Raw genomic sequence first — 16477 nt, 5'->3', positions numbered from 1 at the left:
TAGTTTTATCAATTCCAAGCTCTGTAGTGAGACATTGCAAATAATGTTTTTTACATATGAAGACAATATTATTGGAGGCTTTATCTGCTGGAACAACGACATATGTATGTTAAAATTTAATGATTGAATTTTCTTTGATTATATGTAATAAATTTGACATTAAAATGTACAGAGTGGACATAGTTAAGTATAAATACAGCAGTGGTTCGATAATTTCCATAACATTATACTCACAAAAACTTGATTTATTTGACTTCAATTGAGAAATTGAACTAAGGTTCTAACTTGCGTAGGCTTCCCGAATCTGAAATTTCCATGGCGATGAAGCAACATTCCAGCATCGCCTGTATACGAAAGATATATATCGCAGTTCATACGATAGTTCACGGCTTTTGTTTCCGATCATGATATCCTTGATCGAGGGTTACAGCTCACAAGGAATATATTAAACCAAGAGTTCTAATTGGTGAAGTTAAAATCGTCCCTACGTTAATTTTATAGACCTCATCACATATTGGTTAACTGTTATGGAATATCCGTTGCACAGATGACAACGGATATGTTCCAATTGTCGAAACTACAATCCCAGCACCTTTTCCGCGAATGTGACTACCAAATTATACTTATCAACGAGTTTGTACTTACATGAGCAAATCGACGGGTGCCACATATGGGGCAGGGTCTCCTTACCCTCTTCAAAGTTCTTGATATCACCCCCAGTTTTTGGTGGGGTTCTTGATGCTGAGTTTTTTTTTTTTTTTTTTTTATGATGTGCTTTTTGTGTACTGCTACTTGTCTGTCTGTCTGTTTGGTTTTGTTTTTTTTAATCCATGGCGTTTTCAGTTTACATACGACTTAATATGAACTTGAATGACACTTTTGTATCTTTCGCCTCTCTTTGACCTCATATTACTCAAGTTATTATTTTATATCCTTTTCGAGCATATAACTCGTTACGCGTTTAAGTAGCTGTTCATCTATGATTTCTATTTTTTTAACGTTTTGATAAAGGTAAATGCAGACATTTCTATAAACACTACCAACTATATAGGGTTATTTTGATTTTGTTATTTCACTAGTATGATTTGTTTAATAGTTACATATAAAGTAAACCTTCATTTTAATAGTGTTATATTGAATATTGAATTGACATTGTCCCTCTCTCTGTGCATTCACCCAACACGTATTTTTGTCACACTTATCTCTTAAACCTCTGCATGCATGAACAGATCAACATCATGTCCACAGCTTATAATTATCTTATTATAGGTATAAAAGAACTTTAGCTCTTAAAGGACAGATTGTGTTGTCTGCTCCATACCTGGATCTTTGGGGATCTGGTTACCTGATAACCCTCAGTAAAACTATTACAGAAGGGAGGTAAGTCAGTGTAGCTTATAATACCTAACCATAGGTATAAAAGAACTATAGCTCTGAAAAGAAAGAATGTGATGAGAAGAGAAGGGAGAAGAGTCATTGTATATGTACTAAACCACATATTTAAAAGAAGTATGCATCTGAAGGGAAGGGATAAGGTGTCTGCTTCCTATTTGAATCTTTTGAAATCTCGGTATCTGATTACGCTAAGTAAAACTATAATAAAATGGTAAGTCATTGAATCTGTACCAAACCACATGTAAAAACAACAACTGCAGATCTAAAAGAAAGGATTAGGTGTCTGCTACCTACCTGGATCTTTGGATATCTGGTTACCTGATAACACTAAGTAATACTGTTACAGAATGGAGGAAAGTCATTGAATATGTACCAACCACTGGTAAAAAAAACCTGCAGCACTAAAAGGCAAGGATTTGTTGACTGCATCATAATTGGATCTTTGGGGATCTGTGTAAAAGTATTACAGAATGGGTACCCGATTATACTTAGTAAAAATATTACAAAATAGAGATAAGTCATTTTGTCTTTACCATACCACAGGTGAAAATAACTTCAAAATGTGGCAGATAATCCTAATAAAAGGAATTTATCAATTATGTTTAGCAGTTTTTATATTGGATGATTTGATTTTGTTATCTAAAATAAATATTAATATAAAAAAGATATAAGGGGTTGATTTGACAGCAACCCAATGACACAAATAACTATAAGATATCTGGAAATAGTCTTTTAAACCAAGTATGAATCCGGTAATCAGCAGCCATCTTCTACGTTCATTACACATATCATTTTATCACATGCTAAACACAACCAGTTTTTCTCTCAAAACTGTCTAATACGTATTTATAAAAAGAGCTGAAGTGTTATTCATCAATGAAGCAGCAGCCAAACATAATAAATCCAGTCAATACATCTATATGATAACAGTCTCAAACAGATGTTCACGGACGACTCACACCATCGCATACTTGGACATATGTTTGTATTAGAACCCAAGAAAGTACACATTGTGTCTGTAAATTGAACATTAGCATTTCAACATGGGTCACACAAATAACATGAAGAATGCATTATAAAGATAGAATTGTTTGTACTATTTTAGTTTTGATATTTTTCATTGAGCATTGTAGAGGACAGATTATAACTCTTGAGCTAATGTTGCTAAGATCGGAACATACCTTTAAGAATGAAGTCACAAAATAATAGATTTCTTGCTAACATGTTTGAAATAGTTGTTACTGCGCGTATTAGAATGTGAAATTTACATTTACACTTTTTTTTAGTGGAAGTGGGGTAGGATCGGGTCAGACTGTAGCAGTGATTGGGACAGATTTTACAATCAACTATTTTTATCAGATGATGCAAAACACTTACTCAGATTGTCAAAATACACAACAGTTCAGGTAAGTCAAAATATACAACAGTTCAGGTAAGGCAAAGTACACAAATATACAGGTAAGGCAAACTACAAAACAGTTACAGGTAAATCGGCCTCATATCTTGACTTACATCTAGAAATTGACAATGAGGGTCGGTTGAAAACAAAACTTTACGATAAAAGAGATGATTTCAGATTTCCAATTGTGAACTTTCCATTTCTAAATAGCAACATTCCAGCAGCACCTGCATACGGTGTATATATCTCCCAATTGATACGATATTCCCGTGCTTGCATTTCCTATCATGATTTCCTTGATAGAGGTTTGCTGCTCACAAGGAAGTTATTAAACCAAGAGTTCCAAATGGTGAATTTGAAATCATCACTTCGTAAATTTTACGGACGCCATCACGAGTTGGTTGACCGTTATGGAATAACCGTTTCACAAATGCTATCGGATATGTTCCTCACGACGTAACTACAAACCCCTTCCCTTTCATGAATGTGACCTACCGGATTTGTAATCACATAAGAAACACGACGGATGCCACATGTCGAGCAGGATCTGCTTACCCTCCCGGAGCACCTGAGATCACCCCTAGTTTTTGGTGGGGTTCGTGTTGTTTATTCTTTAGTTTTCTATTTTATGTCATGTGTACTATTGTGTGTCGGTTCGACTTTTTCATGTTAGCCATGGCGTTGTCAGTTTAATTTCGATTTATGAGTTTGACTGTCCCTTTGGTATCTTTCGTCCCTCTTTCAAATATAAAACAGTACATGTAAGTCAAATATACAATAATACAGGTTAGTCAAATATACAACAGTACAGGTAAGTCAAATATACAATTATACAGGTTAGTCAAATATACAACAGTACAGGTAAGTCAAAAAGCACAACAGTTCATGTAAGTTAAATATACAACAGTATAGGTGAGTGAACATTGAAAAATAAAATGAAAACATGAAAGGGTCTACTTCAGGTCTTTTTCGAATATTGTTTTCGACGGCGGCCTTGGCAGTTTGTGATTAGTTCAGTTTATTGGGAACCATAAGTGATAGGTCAATGATAGTTGGTATGCACTTGTATTACATTAGTGCATCTCACCTCAGTGAAGACCATATCGAAGTCAAAGTTTGTGATTAGGTAACCAGTTATAAGAAGTTGATGGTATTTGGTATACAGTTTTTTTATACGTCCGTCTAAGACGGGACGTATTATGGTATACAGTTGGCCTTCCGTCCATCCGTCCTTCCGTCGTCCACACTTTGGACAATTTAAAAAAAAACGCTTCCACCAACATTTATGAAACTTCGTTGAATTGTTTATATCTATTGACGTAAGCTCCCTTTCGATTTTTATAAATTTCAGATTTTTAGTTTCCATGTTAATAAGCTTTTTCCTTAAAAACAAAATGGTGATTTTTCAGTTTTTGGACAATAACTCAAAAATGCTTCCTTCAACGTTTGAAACTTTAATGAATTGTTTATATCTATTGACGTATGCTCCCTTTCGATTTTTATAAATTTCAGATTTTCGTTTCCATTTTATAAAGTTTTATCCTTTAAAAAGGGGGATTTTCTAGTTTTTGGACAATACCTCAAAAATGCTTCCATCTACTTTAATGATACTTTGGTGAATTGTTTATATCTATTGATTTATGCTCCCTTTCGATTTTTATAAATTTCAGATTTTTACGTTTCCGTGTTATGAATTTGTATGCTTAAAAAAGGTTCGATTTTTCAGTTTTCGAACAATCACTCTAAACACTTTCTCAAAATTTTATGAAACTTAGGTGAAATGTTTATATCTGTTGACTTAAGCTACCTTTTACAAATTAAAAGAAAATGAACAAATAGAGGTCACCGTATGGCCTTAAACAATGAGCAAAGTCCGTACCACAATGTCAGCTATAAAAGACACTAAAATGACAAATGTAAAACAATTCAAATGAGAAAACTAACAGCCTAACTAATGTGCAAAAAAAATAATCATTTAAAGCATAAAGACAAGCGAAAAGGGCAACGGACATATCATGCGCTTATAGCGCAGCTCTTCATTAAGCATTGACATTTATCATTTCCAATAACTTTATTAGATTCTGCACCTGAGATCATAGTTCATGGACTTTGAGTAGTTTGCGTGGTTTATATGTTTAAATATTGACATTTTGATTCAATATTTGCATTTATGCATTGAAAATTACAAAAGGCGAGACATATTTCTTTGTTAACAGTTTATATTTCTTTTTCTTAACTGTTAAGATTCGTAAAATGATTTGAATTTTTCAAACTTTCACTAATAGCATGCATGCACTTTTAGACGGGATACGACTCTTTTATCGACAAAATTTGAAATCTCCTGTATGAACCAGTTACCTGGGAGACAGTCAAAATATCCCTTTTTTGACAAAAAAATCACCTTATTTCCACCCTTTTTATCACTAGATAATACTTTCAATGTATTGCAAAATATCTCATCATGGTTACAATAATTTAAATTTTGTAAGTCAGACACGTATTTCCTCTACAATAGACTCACCAGTGACGCTCGAATTTAAAATGTTAAAAGGGCCAAATAAAGTGCAAGTTGAAGAGCATTGAGGACCCAAAACTCCAAAACGTCTTGCCATATACAGCTAAGGTCATCCAATCATGCTATTCCCGGGGATAGACAATCTTGAGTATTTTGAAAATCAAAATATTTGTTTACAGTTAATTTATAATTATGACCATTATGAATGAAAATTTATGTCTTCACAGAAGTGCAGGCTACTGGGCTGGTGATACTCATGCGCAGAAAATATTCACCATTAGTGGTATCGACCTAGTGAGTGTAAATAAACTCATCATTAATACTATGATCAAAATTGTGATATATTCTAGGTCATCAAATTCTACTATAAAAAATGAAATTTTATCCTTTTTTGCTGGAATGTCAAAATGCTTTGCCTCTTGGTTCATTTTGTATGAAAAAAGGAAAAAAAGAGTAATATACCGCTCTTCGACATTCATAAATCGATTGACAAAAAACAAATCCGGGTTACAAACTAAACCGGCCATTTTCCTGACTTGCTACAGGACATTTTAAGAAAAAAAAAATGGTAGGTTGAACCTGGTTTTGTGGCTAGCAATACCTCCCACTTGTATGGCAATGTTAAATATAAAATTAAACTGACAACATTACACGACAGGACTACAATACAAGTGCATGGGAGATCAGATAGGACAGAGAAACACAAGAGTAATAGCTATCAAAACGTACCAGGTTTATAATTTAATACGCCAGACACGCGTTTCGTCTACATAAGACTCATCAGTGAAAATGAGATCAAAATAGCCAAACAAGTACAAAGTTTTTAGCTCACCTGGTCCAAAAATTTTACAAAACCACCCCTCTGTAACTACTGGGCCAAATTGAACCAAACTTGACCACAATCATTATTGGTGTATCTTGTGTTAACATATGTCCGAGGAACGGGCCCATCCACCAAGATGTCCACCAGAAAATAGAACACAGGGGTAAAATGTAGGTTTTGGCTTTTATCTCTGAAACTAAAGCATTTACAGTAAGTCTGACATGGACTAAATTGTTCATAAGGTCATGTGTTATCTGCCCTAAAATTTTCACACAAATCAGACAACCCGTTGTTGGGTTGCTGCTTCTGAACTCGTAATTTAAAGGAAATTCTGCAGTTTTTGGTTATTTTCATGAATATTATCATAGATACAGATAGAATGTAAACAGCAATTATGTTCAGCAAAGTAGGATCTACAAATAAGTTAACATAATTAAATTGGCAATAGACCCCTTAAGGAGTTATTGCCCTTTATAGTAATTTTTTTAACAATTTTTCGTAAATTTTTGTAATCTTTTACAAAATTCTTCTCCTCTTTAACTACTAAAACGAATTTAACGAAACTTAGACACAACCATCATCAGGGTGTTAAGTGTACAAAATGTGTTCGATGGCGCAGTCCGCCAACCAAGATGGCCGACAAGGCTAAAAATAGAACATAGCGGTAAAATGCAGTTTTAGGTTTATTTCTCTGAAACTAAAGGATTTAGAGCAAATCTGACTGGGTAAAAAGTCACAATCAGCAGTATAGAAAATTATGTCTATAATGTGTGTCCTTTGTCCTTTTGCAAAAGATAGCTGTGGTTATCCAAATTATATCCTGATCTTATTACTTTTCAGTTGTTTTGTATTAGACAGCAGTGGTTACATAGTTATACATGAAGACTTTGCTAATCCTGATTCTACCTCACCCGAAATAGAAAATGTCCATGTTATTTATAAGGTAAGCTAATAGGTATAGAACGACTAATTTGGACACAGTCAGAAAAATATTATAAGGATTCGTACATTTGTTAGACTTAATACATGTAATAGGTCTGCAACTTTGTAAAAAAGTCAACTATTTTGGTAATTTGTATATCAAACTAAACCATAGTCTTGAGTTCACTATAGAAACCTTTTTGAAAGTTTCATTTAAAAAATTAATAAAAAAATAATATGAAATTAAAAAATGTATACATGTGTGTAGAGGGCACATGCTGTCTGTTACTTATATTATAATTACAAGTGTTTGTTCTAGGAAACATCTGGGAACCAGTGCCCTCTTATATTGAATATAATACTCCTAAAATTACAATCATCTTGGCAGTCTAACCATTTGTCAGTTCATTTGTTCAAAAAACATTTATGTTTCGTCACACTTTTCTCAGAAATTACTAATGAGAATTACAGTGCAAACTGCCTGATCCGACACCTGAGTATTCAAACATCCTGCTTTAACCGACACATGTTCGTGGTCCCAAAATATGCCTATACTTGCAGAAAAAACCGGAGTATTCCGACACCCTGCTTAATCCGAAATTTTTTTCAGGTCCCCCAGTTTGTCGGATTACACATGTTACACTGGACGTTGTATTTGACCAGCAGCTTAAGTTGTAACATTTGAGATCTTGTCACATCTGTCAGATACTACGATACCTATTGTGTATGCCCCAACTCCGATAGAAGGGGGCGTTATGTTTTCTGTTCTGTGCGTCCGTTCGTTCATCTGTCCCGCTGCAGAGTTAAAGTTTTTGGTCAAGTTAGCTTTTGATGAGTTGAAGTCCAATCATCTTGACACTTAGTACACATGTTCCCTATCATATGATCTTTCTAATTTGAATGCCAAATTAGAGTTTTTATCCCAATTTCACTGTCCACTGAACAAAGAAAATGATAGTGCGAATGAGACATCCCTGTACAGGGACACATTCTTGTTATGAAATCAAACTAGTCCTACACTAATTATCAGTAGCATGCCAACACCGAAGTTGTGAGTTCAAATTCCAAATGTGAAAGTTGTATGAGACTCTAATTTTTAATGACAAGGATTATAAGTTTCCCGAAAGGTCGGTGGTTCTGGCTGGACACTCCCGCTTCCTCCACTAATAAACATGGGATGCCACTAAATAGAAGTAAGTGCTGAAAGTTTTGTTTATCATTAATTATCAATCAATAAATTTTGATTTTATTAAAAAGCAGTTAATCTACCTGGCATTTAAGTTTATATTTTGAATACAAATGCATAAATCATTTGTTTGTTGTTCTATTGTAGGAAAGTGCAATAGCTGAAGACCTTATTAACAACAATATGATGAATAAAGCATCATGTATAGATTTTGAAACTATCAAGGAGCAGTTTACATATAGGGTAAATCTTGATTTTCGCCGACCAATATGTTTGCTGAAATGTTCTTTGTATATACAATATAACTTCTCAACAGGAATTCAATGGGAAGGAGACGCGCCACTTATAGAATAATGAAAAGTAGTTGAAAAAAATGACAAATATCTTTAAAATGGACGAAAGTGAATTATACTCCTTTTTCAGGCAATTGCTATAATAGCCTGTCAACAATGAGGTTTTCAGTTCGTTCCATCAACTACTGGGGTAGGTGCATTTGACTCTAATTTTAATTGACTATAATTACTAGATTACTATGGTCGGTAGTTCCGGCCTCCATTTATAAAACTTGGATTCCACAAAATAGCAAATATTGCTGAAAGTGAAACCTACTCACAAAAAATAAAACAATCAAGTGTATTACTTTTATACCTATTGTCTTTTTCAGGTTGTAACAAATGATATTGATAGAATGAATTCATATGCTAAATACAAGATAAGTCCAGTTCCTAACAGCAATATATTTATTGTCATAAAACAGAGAGTCTACACAACTGCTACAAGGTGCTGCAGTGTAAGTCATTATAAACACATCTATAGGTCTCCGTACAGCCTCCAACAAAGAGTAATACCTATACAGTCGCACCTTGATCTCTTGAAATTGGAGGGACCTGACATATCTATTTATTAATCCGAGGTCAAAGTCATACGAGTTTGGGAGTTCGTCATTTTCTTCCATTTCAATAGTTTACCTTGTGTTGCAAGAAAGCGAATTTAAAATACCAATCTTTATTCAGTGGTATTACATGCAGTTTAAAAAATAAAGCACTTCATAGAAAATAAAACAGAATAGACAATTCACATCAAAATCAAGTACAATCCTTCCCGTTATATTAGGGGTTTAAAATTATACCATCATAAAATATATGAGAAGAACATAATACGTATCATGCCAACAACAGTTTTTGGAATACATGTGTTTATTTCCGATGCAAAGACCCTTAGAGTGAATCAATATTATTGAATGTAGGATAGCTATGTCTGGTATTTGCGATTAAAGTCGCAGGCTCGACAAAAATGATGGAAGAAATGCTATATGAGATTTACGCTTTAAAATTCAAATGTAGATAAAAAAAAGACATATATAAAAATTGAAAAAGTGTTTGAGACAATTATCAACTGAAGGCAAATGATTATACATAACTAAATGAAGCTAGTAAATTAATTCCTCCTTTATGTCTAGTGGCAAATATGGCATGCAAATTCACGACGAGATGAAAAGTAGGTCAACCTGAAGCAAATGATTATAATTTTAGAGTGGCATTTTTTACAATAAGGCAGAGAGTTTGCTAGAAGTAAAACGTATATATATATGCCGTTATAAAAAAAATTGAACCATGATCTTAAGTCAAAAGTTTAGCAATTAGCCCCCCGTTCCTCTTTTTTCTCCATGGTAGACGAATGCTAATATCAAAAGACATTAGTTTACAATCATTAACGGCCACTAAAAATAGATGAGATATGGACTTCTTTAGTAAAACTCCCGGTTCGGGACAGGTTAGTATTTCCTCTAAAATACCGTTTGATTATTGACCGTAGATTTTCAAGCAACCAAAGCACTTTGAATAAACAAAATTGTAAATTATGGTATCTGGCTGGGTGTCAAGATCCTATTTCGGACTCCCTTAGTTTTTGGGGGCTTATCTAATAAGTCATGCCTTATGAACTTTTAGTAAATTGAATCTCAACTTAAAGACCTACACTGGGTTAACTTCGAGGTACAATAAGTAGACAAAAGAAATCATTTGTGAAATGAGTTCGTCCCAGGTATCTGAGATAATTATTTTGAGTTAACAGAATAACAATAAAAAATGCACGAGCAGGTTGATAAACTTCATATGATGTCACCAGCTCAAGATTGGTAAGTCGTAGCATGTGTGCGCTTTTCAGACCGTTATGTTTATCACACATAGTTTCTTATTTCTTACAATTTGAATTCCATGGCAGTCTATGCTTGGTACAAAAACAGATGCATTCTTGTTTCTGTAGCTATATATCTATTATTTAAGCAAATAGATATATCATGTTGTTATCATGATCGTATTTAAATTTTATAGATTTACGGAATATCACCTGATTCCCATAAATGCAGCTCCAGATCATGTGACTGTTTGTGTTACAAAGATGCCGATTTTGATTATTGCAATAATGCATATACTCTGTTAGGGTAAGTATACACTAGATCATATCTAACCAGTGATAACATTGCTTGTAATTGCAGATAGACTCAAAAGGAATTCAATTAAGGGAAACAACTGAAAATTCCAAGAGGTAAAACCAGTATTGTGTTTCCTGCTGATCGACCCTTTAACGTACTAGACACCAAGCTAAACCTCTTTTTTTTATTTGAAAAAGTTTTTTTTTTTACTGAATATTTTCATTCGAATTAAGAAATAATTGCAATCAATTAAAAAAATGTTCAAATATTTTATTGTCTTGTTATTCTCATTTTATTTAAAACAAATTCTTATCCAGAGGCATTCGAAAGGACTGATTGAAAATAACATTGCATCATTTTTTATAAAGCAAAGAAATTTATTTTTAAACAACACAGCCGACATTTAAGTATATAGCCTCTCTCTGATGTTCATTATAATATTAAGAATAAGCCATTCTGAAGTACCATTTGAATAGATACACAATTGATTTCCTTTTCAACCAAGTATTTTGCTCCTTATTCTATTAAAATTATTAGTAAATAACTTATCTTGAGTCATTTGACAGACTGATTAAAAATAACATTGCAAACTTTTTGATAAAACGAAGAAATTTAGGTGATTTTAAACAATTCGAAGAAATGTTTTATCTTTTTTTCTGCTTTCAAATACTTCTGACAGAGCAAAACTAATAATCAAATGATGTGTTGTTTGTTCGCTTGTTGAATATGTGTTCCGTATTTCAATTAGTTTTTGAACAGTTATTATTTTTTTTAAACAATGATTGACAATACATATGTTTTTATATTTAGCAACTCTGATATATAAATTCGTTTTCTACTGCTTTTTTGCAGTGATGCTGCACAAACATGTAGTCCTAGAGACCCAGAACTACAGACAGAAAATCTGAATGACGAAGAAAAGATTAAAAATCTTCAATTTTGCTTTGATCCTAAATGCTCCACAAGAACACAAAAATCGTAAGTTTTCTTTTACAAATGACTTATCTTTTACAGTTTTCCTGTACTCTTTTGTGATTCCAATAACTTTGCTTGTTAAATTAACAATTTGGATATGATAATAAAATTTATTTGTTCATTTGTTATTTTACATCGCTGAAATGTATTAGGTGTTTATATTCAATATGCAAAATGAGAAAAGAAACAGAATAAGGTTTTTTTAAAAGGCACTTTTTTATATTTTGATAGAATTCTTTTCCTCTTAATTTTTAATAATCTCTCATTTTTGTCAATTGTATGTAAATCTCAAAAATGCTGGTTAAATGTTGGAATTTACCGAAATAACACTCTGAAATATATTTAAACTGAAACCAATGTAAAGCAGTCATCGGGTTTTTTTTCTCTTGAATTCAAGTATTTAAGGTCAATCGTCTGTACATATTTCCTCAGATAGAATATTTTTAATATTTTGCAGAATTGAATATTTTGCCATGTGTTTATATAATTTCATAAAAAAAAATACTTATTTTTACATTGATTATTAATGGAAAAAAAATTATTTGAAGTTAATGTGATAGAATTTCACATCAAAAAGTTGCGGATCCATATATTTTCGTGGATTATAAACAACTACGGAAGAAAATTCTTTTTTAATCAAACTATTGGTGAAAAAATATCGCTTTTTTATTTAAAAATTAGTAGGCTTTCAACTAAACATGTTCAATGATCAAACTAATTTAAAAATTTGAAAGATATACCTCTTTGCAGTGGACACCACTGTTGTCTTCCTGTGTTTTGGTAGAGAGTCCTTGCAAACACACTTTGGAACAGAGTACACAATAACTTTAAGTGTTTTTAACATTGGATGTTTGTTTATTATATGTATTCTAGGGATTGTTTTGGTGTGGCAGGGTGCAGTTGGTGTGTTAGAGGTTCTAAAGACCAGGATCTAGAGCAGCCATATTGTGCCTTACAGAGTGTCTGTTACTTTGGACAAGTTGGATCTGAAGACCCATATGGAAATAATGTTGGAGGTAATATTGTCTGTTGTGTCGAAGTTGTTTATTGTTATTAAAAACGGCGACTATGACATGTATGATTTACAGGTATTATAACACGCTAATTGACATTGCATGTATGACACTTATAAAAGGGAAAACATGTTTTAATAAATATGGAAAGGTTGTTGGGATTAAAGTGATTGTCCTATTTATCTTGTCATGTAAGGTGACGAAAAGTCATGTGCATTATGTGCATTATGTTTAGCTTGGATAACTTAAAAACGATGAATGTTCAAACAAACAAAGTATTTGCCACATTAAAAAAGTTATCAAATTCATCAAACTGTTTTATTTCATAAATTTACACAGCAACAATGTTGACCAATATACAGAAGTTATAATAAAATTCATGAACCAACTGAAAGATCATCAAACTTCCTTTTACTTCGTACTTTGCATGACCTTTTTAACTTTTTTTATTCGAGCAGCACTGATGAGTCTTTTATAGACAAAAGACATGTCGCGCGCAAACACAAAATTCAATCCTGGTATATATGTGGAATTTATTTATGTATAATTAAAAAAGTTAACAAAAATGCTAAAACAGTATATGAACATCTGTTTCGTCAGTATTTAGTAAACCAGAGTTGTCTGTGTAAGTAATATCACCATTATATGTAATAATACAATAACATACATGAACTTAACTCTAACATACATGTATAAATTAATTTCTACAGTAAAAGCAGGGCCTTATATTCTTGTAATATTTGTTTTAAGATAACAGTAACACGGATGAAGCTGGAGGCATAAAAGTTGGAGCGATAGCTGGTATTGTCATCGGTGTACTGATTGTTGTCATTATTGCCGGTTGTGTCTATAGTCATATCAGAACCAAGTCCAGTATATCATCATCCAATGGAAGTCCAGCTTTCAACACAGAATCAACACAACAGACAAATGCTCATGACAACCAAGCATTTAGATCACAAAATCAAAGTTCATCAGAAAGACCCTCATTTCAGCACCAATCGTCAATAAACAATCGGGGAAATCTCATGTTTCACCCTCAAAATCAAAGTGCTGAGTACACTTTTCCCACAGCTCCTGTAGAAAACCCTCCACCGTATTCTGCAGTGGTTTCTTACGGTAGTCAGACAAAGCATGGTTATCCAAATAAATCCTATTTGTAAATGGATAAAAAAGATCATACATGTAATAAATCTAGAATTTGTATCACAACATAAATTATGTATCAACTATTTTTTTTTATATTTGAATGGACAAATATTTGAATTATGTACAATTATTTACCTACATGGAGTTATTTTCTTTCAGAACGAAAGGTCATTCTTTCGAAGAACCAACCCGGACGATACCATGTTTCAATGAAATATGCTTCAAGGCATAAAATAATCAGCATACGTTCGTTCTTTTGTTTGAACAATCCTGACACCCCTCTGTGTGCTTTACGATAAGAAAAACCCTAAATATGCGTTATCTATAACTTATTGGCTTTTGATTTTAGGTTATGTAATTGACACTTCTCTAATAATTCCGAACAGGAGTGTACATTGATTCCACTGTACACTTGCCGCTATTAGGGGATGGGGTGCTTCAATTACCGTAGGAATCTCAGTTCATTTATGCAATTGCATGGTGATCGTTATTTTCATTTGAATTAACTCATCATAGATACCAGCTGGATTAAATTTTGTATTTACGTCAATCGCATGTTTTGTCTACAAAGGACTCATTAGTGACGCTCGAATCCCTAAAAGTTCAAAAGGCCAAATAAAGTACAAAGAGGAAGAGCATTGAGGACCAAATAAAGTAGTTCAAATTGTGATAGTACTCTGAATACAGCTTTACACTGTGCATGATTTTTGTCTCGCCTTAACGGGGTCAAAAAGCGAGACATAGGTTTTCTGTTTAATGTGTCGTTGGGCATATGTGGTGGTGGTGGCGGCGGTGTCGTAAACAATGTATTAGTTTTTGATTAGGTCAGTTTATAGGTTAATGGTATTTGGTATGCCATTGTATTAGCATTAGCACATCTCATATTTTGAGAGATGTTTTGTCCCTGTCCCCTCAGTCATGGTTTATTGAATTTGAATATTTTGCATGTTTAAAGGTTTATGTGAATTGCTATTTTAATTTCAACATTTGCATTTTACTATTGATAAAAAAGGCGATGTATATCTCTGTGTTAGTAATTAATTATCAAAAGCACCAGGATTATAATTTAGTACGTCAGACGCGCGTTTCGTCTACACATGACTAATCAGTGACACTCATATCAAAATATTTATAAAGCACAAGTAAAAAGTTGAAGAGCATTGAGGACCCAAAATTCCAAAAAGTGGTGCCAAATACGGCTAAGGTAATCAATGCCTGGGATAGGAAAATCCGTAGTTTTTTTGAAAAATTCAAAGTTTGGTTAACCAGAAATTTATAGAAATGACCACATTATTGATATTCATGTCAACACCGGAGTGTTAGCAGTTTACTATTGTATTTGTAGACAAGTAATTTATATGATTTGATATATATTGTTGTGATGCAAAGTTAAATAAAATACGTGATATTCACATATTCTTTAAAAATAGTTATTATAAGTTGATATTATTATATTTATTGTTAATATTATCTAAATTAAAAAGTTCAACTTCAAGTTCAAGTTTCATAGATATGTTTTTTGGTTTTTTTTTTACAGTTGTACGTATGTGCTGTCATTTAGGCGACTTTTTATAATATTAACTTCGTCATAACTGTGGGTACATATCATTTTTGTGGGTTCCAATTTTTCTTGTATTGAGTAAAAGTTGTATGTTCGTGGGTATATGTTTTTGTTTTTGTTTAATCAAAGTCTGTATTCAAACCTACACATGATTGGCAGATTGGCACTTGTTGAACATTTACATTCCTGGTTGACCAATACCCCAAAAAATCCATAAAAATTGGTATTACAAGAATATTAATAAATCCAAAATATACAGCCTTGTGACACAACTGTGGTTACACTTGTATATTTAAGGTAGATAGGGTGTCTTCCTCCATGTGTGATTTTGAAATACCAGAAAACATCGGTCTAGTTCTTTGATAGAATGTGCAAATTTTGAGAGTACATGTGTAAGAATTTTGAGAGTACATGTGTAAGAATTTTGAGAGTACATGTGTAAGAATTTTGAGAGTACATGTGTAAAATTTTGAGAGTACATGTGTAAGAATTTTCATTTTAATACATTTTAATATGTAAAATGAGATGTTTTATCATATTTATGGTTGTATTTTACAAAAAATAAGAAACTTTTGTTTTATTCATTTTTTTTCAAACTTTGACATATAAGGGAAGGCAACTCAAATGTAAGGGCAGATAATTCAGACAAAGGTACTTTTACAATAGAGTGTGTAAGGAATTTCTCTATATTATTATTTAGCAAGAAAACAGGTCTAGTAACCTCATTTTTTTCTTTTTCTTATCTGAAAGCATATTATTAAAGCTATCTTCTCATATTTTATCTCAAAACTATAGGGTGCAGTTTTCGTTTTATAGCATATATTTATATACATAATCTATACAAAATCTGGCTTATTTTTTGTATGAAAATAAGCCCAGTGACTCATTATTTTTATTTTTATTTTTTAAAAAGCATGATATAAACTACATTTTGGCAAATTATTAAAATATTCTATGAATTATAATTTAGACAACCCATCTACCTTAAATGTTATTTAATTTTATATATTAATTGATATGGGGTTTTCCATTTTTAATTTATGATAATAGTTGTTAATGCATAATTGATCACATGACCTGCTTCATACATTAAATCTTGAATTATT

The 16477-nt window shown here is 32.4% G+C and overlaps 1 protein-coding gene across 2 annotated transcripts in view; it reads left to right on the top strand.

Moving 5' to 3' along the window:
• Nucleotides 1-16477, top strand: part of LOC143053585 (VWFA and cache domain-containing protein 1-like) — a 47768-nt gene extending 31291 nt beyond the window's left edge. The window contains exons 16-24 of one of the 2 annotated variants that reach the window (XM_076226380.1): nt 1270-1380; nt 2682-2801; nt 6973-7075; nt 8387-8482; nt 8904-9029; nt 10573-10682; nt 11526-11651; nt 12522-12664; nt 13412-16477. In XM_076226380.1, coding sequence (XP_076082495.1) covers nt 1270-1380; nt 2682-2801; nt 6973-7075; nt 8387-8482; nt 8904-9029; nt 10573-10682; nt 11526-11651; nt 12522-12664; nt 13412-13824 — 1348 coding nt within the window. In that variant the 3' untranslated portion in view covers nt 13825-16477. The remainder of the gene's footprint in view (nt 1-1269; nt 1381-2681; nt 2802-6972; nt 7076-8386; nt 8483-8903; nt 9030-10572; nt 10683-11525; nt 11652-12521; nt 12665-13411) is intronic. The other variant, XM_076226381.1, reaches the window with a different exon arrangement.

The sequence above is a fragment of the Mytilus galloprovincialis genome, chromosome 12 (assembly GCF_965363235.1).
Source record: "Mytilus galloprovincialis chromosome 12, xbMytGall1.hap1.1, whole genome shotgun sequence".
Taxonomy (NCBI): domain Eukaryota; kingdom Metazoa; phylum Mollusca; class Bivalvia; order Mytilida; family Mytilidae; genus Mytilus; species Mytilus galloprovincialis.
The sequence above is the reverse complement of the archived record's forward strand: the minus strand, read 5'-3'. Positions and strand labels throughout refer to the sequence as shown.